At 40.6% G+C, this 12,664-nt stretch overlaps 1 protein-coding gene across 5 annotated transcripts in view; it reads right to left on the minus strand.

Moving 5' to 3' along the window:
- The window catches only part of ZNF106 (zinc finger protein 106), an 80,389-nt gene that overhangs the window by 24,098 nt on the left and 43,627 nt on the right, over positions 1–12,664 (minus strand). For 3 of the 5 annotated variants that reach the window (XM_019010618.4, XM_004056049.5, XM_063698938.1), the window contains 8 exons: positions 11,163–11,796; positions 9,677–9,746; positions 7,914–8,068; positions 7,274–7,334; positions 5,151–5,492; positions 2,112–2,892; positions 1,691–1,746; positions 307–452 (listed from right to left, as the gene is read on the minus strand). In XM_019010618.4, the coding sequence (XP_018866163.1) occupies positions 307–452; positions 1,691–1,746; positions 2,112–2,892; positions 5,151–5,492; positions 7,274–7,334; positions 7,914–8,068; positions 9,677–9,746; positions 11,163–11,796 (2,245 nt within the window). The remainder of the gene's footprint in view (positions 1–306; positions 453–1,690; positions 1,747–2,111; positions 2,893–5,150; positions 5,493–7,273; positions 7,335–7,913; positions 8,069–9,676; positions 9,747–11,162; positions 11,797–12,664) is intronic. The other 2 variants (XM_031002224.3, XM_019010617.4) reach the window with 1 other exon arrangement.

Consider the following 12,664-nt stretch of genomic DNA (forward strand, 5'->3'; position numbering starts at 1 on the left):
ACAGGACCCTTCTGTGCTGGTGGGAGGGAAAAAGAGACTCCAGTGGCTCCTGACATTTACCCTGTAAGCAGGAGGGGAACTAGCTTTCAGGAAGAGGTGATACCAGAGAAGGCAGAGTAGTGAGACAAAAAGAAATTAAGTCCGCAGTGACCTTGCTGAGCTACTGGATTAAATGCATCTAAAGTCAATCTCAGGCCCACCCCTTCCTTTAGACAGCCAACAAATTCCCTTTATTGTTTAAAAAAGTATAAACTGGATTTTCCAAAACCTGCAACCAAAAACATTCTACATGTTCTATCAACTTACCACCAGATTATAAACCCGAACAGTTTTATCTGCTGAACAGGTATATAGCAAGTTCCCAAATATCTGAATTGCATTTACGGCAGCTTGGTGTCCCTCAAAGCTTCCTTCTGTGGGTTCATCATCATCTCCTGGCTCTGAAGATATTTCTGGAAAACAAGAATAGGTTTCAGAGACATGTCTGCTAGAGTCTGAAAAGATACTCAAAAATGAGAACTATTATACAATACAGTAGTCCCTAGATTAAACCAAAAGTAGATCCCTTTAATCTTAGTTCCCCTATCAGACTACTACAATTTTCAATACCCATCTTCACTATGAAGACTGCATAATAAGCAAAGGCAGAGAAGGCCTTTCACTTAGGAAAAAGATAGATAATTATATAATGAGCTTTTGGGCCAGGCGTGGTGACTCACACCTGTAATCCCAGCACTTTGGGAGGCCAAAATGGACGGATCACCTGAGGTCAGGAGTTGGAGACCAGCCTAGCCAACATGGTGAAACCCCATCTCTACTAAAAATACAAAAATTAGCCAGGCGTGGTGGCGTGAGCCTGTAGTCCCAGTTATTTGGGGAGGCTGAGGCAAGAGAATCACTTGAACCCAGAGGCAGAGGTTGCAGTGAGCCAAGATCACACCATTGGACTCCAGCCTGGGCGACAAAGACTCCGTCTCAAAAAAAAAAAAAAAAAAAAAAAAAAAGAGCTTTGAGTGATACTTGGAAGGTACCCAATCTCTCCCACACTTCCAAAAAGTTATTTCTTTGAGTAACGTAGTATTCCTAAAGCAGTTCCTTCTGAAAGCAAATATCCTTAGAGCCAATGAAACCTTAATACTAATTAGTTGAACAGATAAGGGAGCTGGATAAGACAGATGAGAAAGGCCAGGCATGGTGGCTCACACCTGTAATCCCAGCACTTTGGGAGGACAAGGCAGGAGGATCACTTGAGGCCAGGAGTTCGAGACCAGCCTGGCCAACATGACGAAACCCTGTCTCTACTAAAAATACAAAAAAAAATTTGCCAGCCGTGATGGCGCGCACCTGTGGTCCCAGCTATTTGGGAAGCTGAGGCAGGAGAACTGCTTGAACCTGGGAGGTGGAAGTTGCAGTGAGTAGAGATAGTGCCACTGCACTCCAGCCCAGGTGACAGAGTAAGACTCTGTTACAATCAGTCAATCAATCAGATAGATGAGAATAAGAATCTGAAAGACCAGGATTTGAGGTTTTAAGAATATCAGAACTGTTGATCAAGGCAATCCTCTTGGTGATAAACCCCTCCCCATTCTCCTATTCTATAAATATATTTAAGTAGGTTTAAATCCTGGCTTTAATATTTACAAGGCTTTTAATTCTGTGGTTAACTTAAATAAAACTGAACAGCAAATACCTGAAGAATTCTTTGATCCTTTTATGGAGGAGATCACAGTCTGAGTTTCTGCCACACTACAAAATAATAGCAAAAGTGTTCTCAGCATCTGTGTGAACAGGGCAGTAGTAAAACTAAAAATTTCCTGACTCAAAGGATTTTTCTAAACAATGGGCAAAGTAGCAATGATATAAGAGATTAGTTTTTCCATCTGAAATTTCTTAATGAAGGGAAATAAAAGCAGAGTGAATATTTATAACAGAGTCAAAAGAGAAAGCAGAAAATCTCTACTGCTGAGCTTTAATTTTTCCATATCCACAATCCCTACTGCATTCACATAAAGTTTGGTTTTTAAAGAAATTCTGATTCATAATTTAAAATTCTATTTAAAAAAATAAAGTTGGTGAAAGTTGTTCTGACTGGACCAATACAGTATTCTTACCTTACAGGGATGCCATCTTTATAGCGAGTGCCAATTTCACTGGTAGAGCTAACTTCATCACACCCAGAACGAGACATTTCTGGTGGGTTTTGCTCTGTAGAGTTCCAAATATCCTTTTTAGATGGGCTGTCTGGTTTCTCTTCTCCTGATTCTGAAGAATCAATGGCTACTACTTCTAACTGAGGATTAGGAATTTCTAGGACTTCCAGAGACGAGTCACTATCTGGCTCATCTCTGACACTCTCCTGCTCCCGACCAGTCCTGCTGTCTTCCCAAGTGGAGGTTGTTACTTTCCCCCCTTTAATTAACTTTCCAGCTTTTACTTTCCTTACAGGTTTAACAGTCAAAACATCCTGTTCAGTGTCACTATTCTCAGGAACATGGGCAGCCCGTAGACTTTTCTTCTTCCGAAGTTTCTTCTTTTTCTTGCTTCCCCTAGTCTCAGCTGATGTCAAAGTGGATTCTGCCTGTTGTTCAGGCTGGTCAGCTGGAGAGTGGGGTTCCTTCCCCAAAGGGGTTTCTGAAGCAAAAGACAATCTTAGAAAAGAACTGGTACAGGCTTCAGACCCACTATTGCCTTTGGTTGGCTCTTCCCCTTCTTTATTTATGCTACAAAGACCAGCTGATTGGGAAGAGGGAGAGTTTTCTCTGTTTCTGGTATTTCTTTGCTCCACAGAAAACTTCAGTTCTTGGCTAGGCTCATGGAAGCTTTCTGTTGACTCTGATAAGGACAATCTAGCAGTGATGACTGGATAAACTGGACAACTGTCACTGATCTCTCCTGAATTGAGAGGAAAAAAATTATTGCATCCTTTTTTGTGTTTGCTGCAATTTATCACTGACTGAAACTCTACCAAATATTTTAATGATATGTTCAGAAAAACATGACTGTTTCAGCTGGTATCTCACCCCTCAGTTTCCCATCACCTACATACACTCCTATGACAACACTTACTACCCTCTGCCTTGCGTGAATCTCACAGACACTGTGTGTCTTATTCCCTACAAAAGCTCCTTGTGGGGAGGGATTGTTTCTATCAATCTTTTTTCTTGTTTAAAATGTCCACACATTTAACATTGTGGTTTATTCTTAGTAGACACTTAAATGTCTACTTAGCTGAAGTCCTTTTACTTTTATTTCTTTGAAGTTTTCATTATCCACACCCATCCAATTTAGCTACACCTTAGTATTTAAAAAAATTTGCTGACTTAGAAATGTCAATTTCCTTTGACTTAGTTACTTCATGTCCAGGAATTAAAAGTGATGAAATAATCACAGATGTACTCAAAGACATATATAACGCAGTGTTACACAGAATATGAAAAAAGTTAGAAAACTAAATATTCAAAAAATATTCACCACATAAATTATTGTTTATCCAGATTATGCAACTATTCAAATATTATGCAACTTGTAATATAAAATACTTTAGATAAATTATTTTTACAACAGAAAAATCATGATATATTAAATGGAAAAAGTCAGGTTATATATGACTGCTCCTTTGTACAAGTTCTACATGTAAACACAAAAATCTGATTTAAGAAAGATTGAAATAATATGTAATATGAAAAATAATAGCACCAAAATATTTCATGTAATCCATAAATATATACACCTACTATGTACCCACAAAAATTTAAAATAATTTTTAAAAATATGCTAGGGGCTGGGCAAGGTGGCTCACGTCTGTAATCCCAGCACTTTGGAAGGCCGAGGTGGTCGGATCACTTGAGGTCAGGAGTTCAAGATCAGCTTGGCCAACATGGTGAAACCCTGTCTCTATTAAAAATACATAAATTAGCTGGGTATGGTGGTGGGCGCCTGTAATCCCAGCTATTCAGGAGGCTGAGACTGGACAATCACTTGAACCTGGGAGGCAGAGGTTGCCGTGAGCCAAGAGCATGCCATTGCACACCAGCCTGGGCAACAAAAAGCGAAACTCTGTCTCAAAAAAAAAAAAAAAAAAAAAAAAAAAAAAAAATATATATATATATATATATATGCTAAGCCACGTGCAGTGGCTCACACCTGTAATCCGAGCACTTTGGGAGGCCAAGGCGGGTGGATCACTTGAGCCCAGGAGATCAAGACCAGCCTGGGCAACATGGTGAATCCCCATCCCTACAAAAAAAAAAAAAAAAAAAAAAATACAAAAATTAGCCGGGCATGGTGGCAGGCATCTGTAGTCCTAGCTCCTCTGGAGGCTGAGATGGGAGGATCACCTGAGCCCAGGAGGTCAAGCCTGTGGTGAGCTGTGATTATGCCACCACACTCCAGCCTGAGTGTCAGAGTGAGACTCTGTCTCAATAAATAAATAAGCTATACATTTGATACTAACATCTAGATTAATACTGCAACATAGTACTGGTAGTAAAATCTAGAGTAATTTTTTAAACTTTTTGCTTTTGCTCAGGAAACCACACAATGCCAGTTTGTTGGACTTAATTTTCAAATACAGCACCACTGTGGTAATGCAAACTTCTAACAGGATTTTACATAGCTTAGACGTATTCTCAAATGATAACCAGGTAAGTCTTATTTTTTGAAAAGAGTGAAAACCCTGGCTATTTCTCAACAGCAAGTTCTTAGTAGATGATTCCAAACCCCATCATGGCCACCTGCCTCTCAAGCTTATATTAATCCTGGTTTGTATTTGAGAGTATACAGACAGTAAGTGCAAAGAAATTCAGAGGATAGACCTTATTCAGAAAATTGGCTGAATTAACTTCAACCCCATTTATTTCACACGAAACAAATTTTGTACTTATCCTAATAAATGGAACCTTGTGGATGCTAATACAAAGTCAACTCTAACCCTAGATTAGAGGAAATGAAAGAAAATGACTGATATTTAAATTACTTTCTCTAAAATATTTTAAAAGAATCCTCCTGTATATATGAAGAGAATTCCAGTGAAAAATTAGTTGTACTTGCTCATTTTAGTTTTAATGAGCAAGTATGGCTTATATCACTCATATAAAAATGCCCCAGTCTCACTACTGGGATGCCCTTAACCCAGAGAAAAGCTTACATACTATTAGCTTCCAGTAATTCCTTGGACACATTGCAGGCAGAGCTTGGTGGCACAGCATTCACATTCTCATCCTGTTCAGGAGACATGGGCTCTTGTTTAATCTGAACTGATGAGTCTGGAGCAGGGACACTGCCATGGGTTTGGAAAGTAGGAGATGTGGTTATTTGAAGAGAGGCTCCGGTGGGTGATGGAGACACATGGGAAGATGGAGGCTCCAGAAAAAGTGGGAAAAAGGGAGTGGGCAGCAGTGCAGCATCAATGGATGTTTGAGATCTACTGTTCCTTCGTTCTCGTGTGAGGCTACAGGGAACCTGGTCTGGGTGCTCAGAAGGTTCATATGTTTCTAGAATGGGAAACATACATACATAGAAATGCAAAAATGTTATCTGAAAAGTCATTTGTGTCTGAGCTAATTTGTATTTTTAAACATTAGAAAAGAATTATAAATAAGTATAGTAGTATAGTCCCTCATAATTCTCCGAAATATGGAGAATATAATCTCTACAACCACCAAGGATACAGAGAATAGGCATCAACATTCTTTTTTTTTTTTTTTTTTTTTTTGAGATAGGGTCTCGCTTTGTCACCCAGGCTGCAGTGCAGTGGTGCAAACACTGCTCACTGCAGCCTTGACCTCCTGGACTCAAGCAATTCTCCTGCCTCAGCCTCCCAAGCAGCTGGGATTATAGGCACATGCCACTATGCCCAGCTATTATTGTTATTATTTTTTTGAGACAGAGTCTCACTCTGTCGCCCAGGCTGGAGTGCAGTGGCGCAATCTCGGCTCACTGCAACCTCCACCTCTCAGGTTCAAGCGATTCTCTTGCCTCAGCGTCCTGAGTAGCTGGGATTACAGGAGCACGCCACCATGCCCAGCTAATTTTTGTATTTTTAGTAGAGATGGGGTTTCACCATGTTGGTCAGGCTGGAATTATTATTATTACTACTAATTATCAATAATTTTTGTATTTATTTGTAGAGACAGGGTTTCACCACGTTGCCCAGGCTGGTCTCAAACTTCTGGGTTCAAGGAATCCACCTGCCTCAGACTCCCAAGTGCTGGGATTACAGGCATGAGCCACTGTGCCTAGCAACATTCCAGTTTTTCAAATTTTAAATGACTTATCCAAAGTTATATAGGCTACTAATGGAAGGGCGAAGATTTGAACCCAGGCCTTTTGACTCCTAATCAAAACTCTTCCCATAACATATTGTCTATTGCTAAACATTTTTGGGATGCACAGTTTACAGACCTTTCTATAGAAGGAAGAAACTGGCCAGGCGTGGTGGTTCAGGCCTGTAATCCCAACCATTTGGGAGGTCAAGTTAGGAGGACTGCTTGAGCCCAGGAGTTTGGGACTATCCTGGGAAACACTGGGAGATTCCATCTCTATAAAAGCATTTTTTAATTTTTATAACTTTTTATAATTTTATATAACTTTTTATAACCTTTAAATTTTTACAATTTTAAATTATAATTTTATAAAATTAAAAGTTAAAAATTTTAATAACCAGGCATGGTGACACACGTCTGTAGTCCCAGCTACTAGGGGGAGTGAGGTGGGAAAATCGCTTGAGCCCAGGAGGTCGAGGCTGCAGTGAGCCATGATTGTGCCACTGCGCTCCAGCCTGAGTGACAGAGCAAGACCCTGTCTCAAAAACACACACAAAAAAGGATGAAACCAAGGAGACAGGAGAGAAATAACATGACCTTTTCATGACTACTTTTCATCCCCTCAAAGAGAACAAAAAGGCCTGGTGCAGTCGCTCACACCTGTAATCCCAGAACTTCGGGAGGCTGAGGCAGGCGGATCACCTGAGGTCAGGAGTTCGAGACTAGTCTGGCCAACATGGCGAAACCCTGTAACCCTGTCTCTACTAAAAATACAAAAATTAGCTGGGGGTGGGGTGGGCACCTGTAATTCCAGCTAATCAAATGCTGAGGCACGAGTATCACTTGAACCTGGGAGGCAGAGGTTGCAGTGAGCAGAGATTGCACCACTGCATTCCAGCCTGGGAAATAGAGCAAGACTCTGCCTCAAAAAAAAAAAAAAAAAAAAAGCAGAGAAAACAAAAAAGTAACACGCTATAGAGGGCCCAAACCATCAGATGCCCTCTGAATACCTTGTAATCCCTGTAGAATCTGTATTCTATGGGTCCTCAGTGCACTCATCTCCATAGTTATCTAAAAATAAAGTATTTTATTAAGCATTTTGAAATCCAACTTGTAAGGTCCTCTAGGTCTCCCCATTTTTCTTCTATGTCCTGACCAAAAATCAGAGTGTCTTGACTGCTCTGTGACCCAGCCAGCCGCAGGTTTTCTCCAGCAGGCTTGAACCCTACCTGGGGCCTTGAAGATTCCCAGGCACTGATAAAAGTATCTAGGTTGTTGCCCAAAACACTGAAAGAAATTGGCCCTGGCCCTGAACCAAATTCCTTAAACCCTCAAATAAACTCCACATCCCGCCCCCTGGCTGTGGATATACCTAGGGAGAACACCCCTTTCTTGTTGTCCCTTGTGGGGACTGCTGCAGCCTACTCTGTAAGTAAGCTCTCCTAATAAATGCTTTGGACTCATCACCCTGGCATTTAGTGCTTCTTTCTTTGGGATCCTAACTGTCCCCCATTAGGCACAGTCTGGGGCACTTCCTTTGTGGAAACTCCCCTGCCATTGCTTTTGGGGTGACTCCAGACATGGGTTTGGCAGCACAAAACAAGATTTCAGAGATGATCCATTTTTATTAAATCCTCCACATGCCGTTACCTGCTGCTTGAGCATAAGTAGCCTCTGAACTTCCACGTAAGCTGTCTGAAGGGCTGCACGGGCTTGCAGAAGATTGTTATCCATGCACTGCAATGACTTACTAAGTTCTTCCTCCCTTAAAGAAATATTCAGCAGCTGGTCAACCTGAGAACGTTCTGCCAAAAGAAACCATAAGGTTCAGGTTAATACGAGAGATTTCCCTCTCATCACACAGCTCCTCAGAAGACTAAACTATACCCATTATTTAGGATAAGACTTTATGTTCTCCTCAATAGGTCATTGGAAATTCATAAAACATTTAGTCAAGCACAATGATATCAAAGCTAGGAACCAAAAGTGAGAACTGCTAAGATGGAGGTGTCTCATAAGCTCCAGTGTACCATCACATCATTCTGTCTCATCTAATCACCACCTTCTACCACCACCTTTCCAGGTGAAATCTGTCCCATGCAAACCACCTGTTCTAGGTCTCCTTTCCCATTCTTCCTTTATCTACCACTGTCTTCACACAGCACTTTTGCTTAGATTGGACTCTGGACCTAGACTGCTTGCACTCTCTTTCCAATCCATATTTAGTCTGTTAGTTGACTTAAAAATTGTTTTTATTAGAGAAGACTTCCTGAAGAAAATACAGCTTTGAAATAGTACATTTAACTTAGTTTGAATAAAATGTTCTGTGTATGTATTTACCATCATTGTGTTTGTCTGTTTCCTATTCAATATGCCAGGACCTCTCCCTTAAGCTCCACACCCACATATCCAGCTACTGACTATGATATTTCTAGCTAGGTTATCTCAAAGGTCCTTTAAGTCAAAGAATCCCTGAGGGAATTCATCATCTTTCTCTATTCTCAATCTGCTCCTCTCATGGAGTTTTCTAGCTCTACATATGATCCATCTGGTTGGCCCAGCCAGAAATGTGGGTTGTCCTTGACTCCTCCCTTATCCATCACATCCACTCACTCAAGCCTCATCCAATCACTTCCAGGACTAGCCCTTATACTAGAACTGGGTTAGAGTCAAGGAAAAGCGAGAATCACAGAAATACATCAATGAGAGAGCAATGTTAATAACTTCTTTCCATAATTCACTTTAGAAAAGCAACCAAGGAAGGGAGTGTGGAGGTGGGGCCGGGGGGAAGCAACCAAGATGCCTCAAAAACTGAAAGTGAGAGAAATGGCTATACCTGACCAAGAGGGCCAACACGTTTCATCCCACTGAAAAGGCTCAAGGAAACTTCCTGGCTTTATATTGTCCAAGTGGTATACTAACCTTGGCTTACAAGTCTATGTGACATCATATATTTCTTCTACAGTTGTAACTGGATGTATTAGGAAATCAAACTTTTCTTTCCTCTTAAGGCAACAAAAATGTCCAAAAAAAGTAAATGGGCAATCAGTGTTTGATAAATGACAAGCTATGCTCTGTGTCAAGCTGCACAAACGCTGAACTGCTACAAGAACCTCTTGGGGCTGGGCACAGTGGCTCACATCTGTAATCCTAACACTTTGGGAGGCCAAGGTGACAGGATCACTGGAGCCCAGGAGTTTGAGTCCAGCCTGGGCAATATAGCTAGACCCTGTCTCTACAAAAAAATAAAAAGAATTAATGTAGTGTCACATACCAGTAGTCCTAGCTACTCGGGAGGCTGAGAGAAGAGGATTGCTTGAGCCCAAGAGTTGGAGGTTACCAAAAACCCGCCCCCCCCCGCAAAAAAACCAAAACACACCAACTTCTTTCTCCCAAAATATTCTGCACCATACCTTTTTTTCCTTTAATTTTCCTTCTTTTATTTTTTCTCTCAAGACTTGGGAGTTCAGGAGAAGATCCATCCTGGAGGGATAAAGAAAACTGAATAAAATCCAATGTGTAAAAGCCATTATCCAAGAGGAGAAAAAGGAATCAATTCTAAGATAGCCATACACTGTTCTTCACTATTGCTACCATCTCTAACATGATCGTAGAAGTCTCACGCACGTGATACCAATGCAAATTTTAGTTGAATAAACGTATCTGATTTAAAAAAAAAGAATCCAGGGTGAAGTGCCTCCTAGCATCCTAGAGGTAGGAAAGCCCATGGAGGTCAGGCAAAGCATTTCATCTTGGTGTAGTAAGGCACAAGTAGAAGTATAGACAAAGCCAGTAAAATAAATATATCTGATTTATAACTTGGCATAGTTTCTACTTTAAATTTCAGCAAGAAAACCTTTACAACAAAAAGCTTAACAGTCCATGAGACAAGCTCTTTGTCATAGGACAATCCCTCAGCTTGAAGTGTATTTTAAGTCATCCAGTAACATCCACTACATATAGCATCTAGCTCAAAGGAGCAGAATTGCAATTTGAAGCAAGTCTAAAATTCATGACCTTAACTACTATGCTTATCACCTCAGTATTAAATGAGAGAAGCCCAGCACAGTGACACATGCTTGTAGTCCCTGCTACTTGGGAGGCTGAGGCAGGAGGACTGCTTGAGTCCAGGAGTTCCAGAGCAGTATGGACAACATTGTGAGACCTCATCTCTAATATAAATTTTAAAATATTATAAAATAAATAAATAAATAAATAATGAAGAGAAGAGCCCATTTTTTTTCACATTGCCACATCCCAGACTGTATCACTACCGGCAACTCTTTCTTTTCAGAAAGGGATACTGAGAGGGTTAAGCGATATTAGCGGCAGAAATGCCGGAAGAGCAGAAGTGGTATCAGTGAAATAAAAGACTCCTAAAGGCCAGGCTGGGTAACTGAAGGACGAAGGACAGAGTTACACAGACTAAAAATATTTCTATACTCTGCTCATATATATGCACTCTAATAGTATTAAAACCATCTTAGTGTTAAGCCTAGCACTCCTGAATCCAGCAATCATCCATGCCCTACAAGTGCAACAGTAGAACGCCTTTCTTCAGTAGCAGTGCAGAACGCATCTATGAAAACAGATTGGGTTACAGCTGAAGATGTGACTTATCCTCGGTCAGGTGATACAAAGAATCATTGGCTTGGACACTGGTTTTAGATATGACTTCATATTTTCCTGGTACTGTACATTCATATTAGATTACATTTAATTTAGCAGAATTACTCAGTGTAAGAAACCAGTAGGATGAAAGTAAGAACCTCACAATTCTTCTAGAAGTTGAGAGAATCACAATCCCAGATACCCAATAAAAACAGTTGAACCTTTTTTCATAAGCAACCAACTTGCCACATGCGATGTTCTACAAAAAGCAGAGGGAATTATACTCACTCCAGTGGCTCTTCGTTTCTTTCTAATACTTTGGCCATCATTTTGTTCAGCACCAGAGGTACAGCTACTATCTGTGGCTGCATCCGCTAAACTGGAGATCGCAAGGGCTGAGGATGCACTTGATGACAGACAGTTTCCCTCTCCATTACTCTCCTGGGAATTCTGATTCTCTGAAGGTGGTATAGACCTCTCCTGGCTGTTCAAGTCTTTTGCCAAATGCATCAAAGGTATTATATGGTCAGAGGATAACTGTGCACTATGTCGCCTTTGGGTAGCAACATTTTCAGCCCTTTCACCTGTTCGGAGGGAGGCAGCCCGAGGTGTCACTTCTTGTTTGAGGTGCATGGTTGCTTTCTGGCTCTGTCCAGCCCTCAATGAGTTACTAGGTGAAACCATCTGCTGGGGCTCATTTTCTTTGCCTGTACCTTCTTCACTGAAGAAGCTATACACAGAAGGAGCTCTGTCCATGATCACGCTGCTCTCAGAAAGGCTTCGCTTTCTTGCCAAGCCAGGGGACGAGGAAATGGAAACACCTTCCCACTGGAATCCTTCTAGACTGGACAGATCAGGTTCCCCATCCAAATCTAAGGCTTCTTGTTCATTTTGAACAAGGGGTACCATTTCTATGCCAAACCTTAAGGAAGAAATAAAAAATGAAAACATAAATTGGATATGGTTGTTGGGAGGGGCATTATTTTTTAATGTGCCAGGCTCTCTCAAGCACTGAGGTTATAAAAAGTAAGGTGGCTCTTGTCTTCAAGGAGCTCACAGTCTAGTCAGTGGTACAGATATAAATATATTACGTTGTCACAAGTACCAGATTAGAGGTTTGTATACAGCTATAATAATATATTTGAGGGAGTAAAAATTGAGTTTTGTTTCATATGGAGCGCTAAATCTATAATAATACATACAGCATACAATTTTTAAAAGCGAACAAACCAAAACAAAAAAAAAACCCTTTTACTGAGCACTTACAAGTGCTTTATACTTACAGTTTCAAGTGCTACTCACAAGGTGTGGGAAAAGGAAAGTGGGGGGAAATAAATCCATTATTTCAACAAGCACAGAAATGCCCCTGAAGCCTGGAGAACTGTATCATCATGCAGCAGAGTTACGACTTTCAAGTAGCAAACTTACGTTGAACACTGTTTTAGCATTCAGAAAAGTCTAGTACCTCAACATAAGATGAAGAGCCAAAATATTACACAAGTGCTTAAGAGAAAGCATGTTGTAGTCATAAATATAATGCCCAGAGTACATATAGAAAAGTTAACTATTCGTAGGTTCTAAGTAAAAGGTAATGAGAACAGTTGTATTTAAAAGTTATAGCACGCATTCCAAAATTAAGATCTAGAAAAAGACACAGATCTATAGCTCCACATTTTTATGCTGTCATTTTCTACCCCTGTAAAGTGACGGATTTTACCCCTGTAAAGCGATGACTTTTTTCCTACGTCACCATCTTGTTTCTCAAGTAGGTGTGCTTCCATTTTAACCTG

The sequence above is a fragment of the Gorilla gorilla genome, chromosome 16 (assembly GCF_029281585.2).
Source record: "Gorilla gorilla gorilla isolate KB3781 chromosome 16, NHGRI_mGorGor1-v2.1_pri, whole genome shotgun sequence".
Taxonomy (NCBI): domain Eukaryota; kingdom Metazoa; phylum Chordata; class Mammalia; order Primates; family Hominidae; genus Gorilla; species Gorilla gorilla.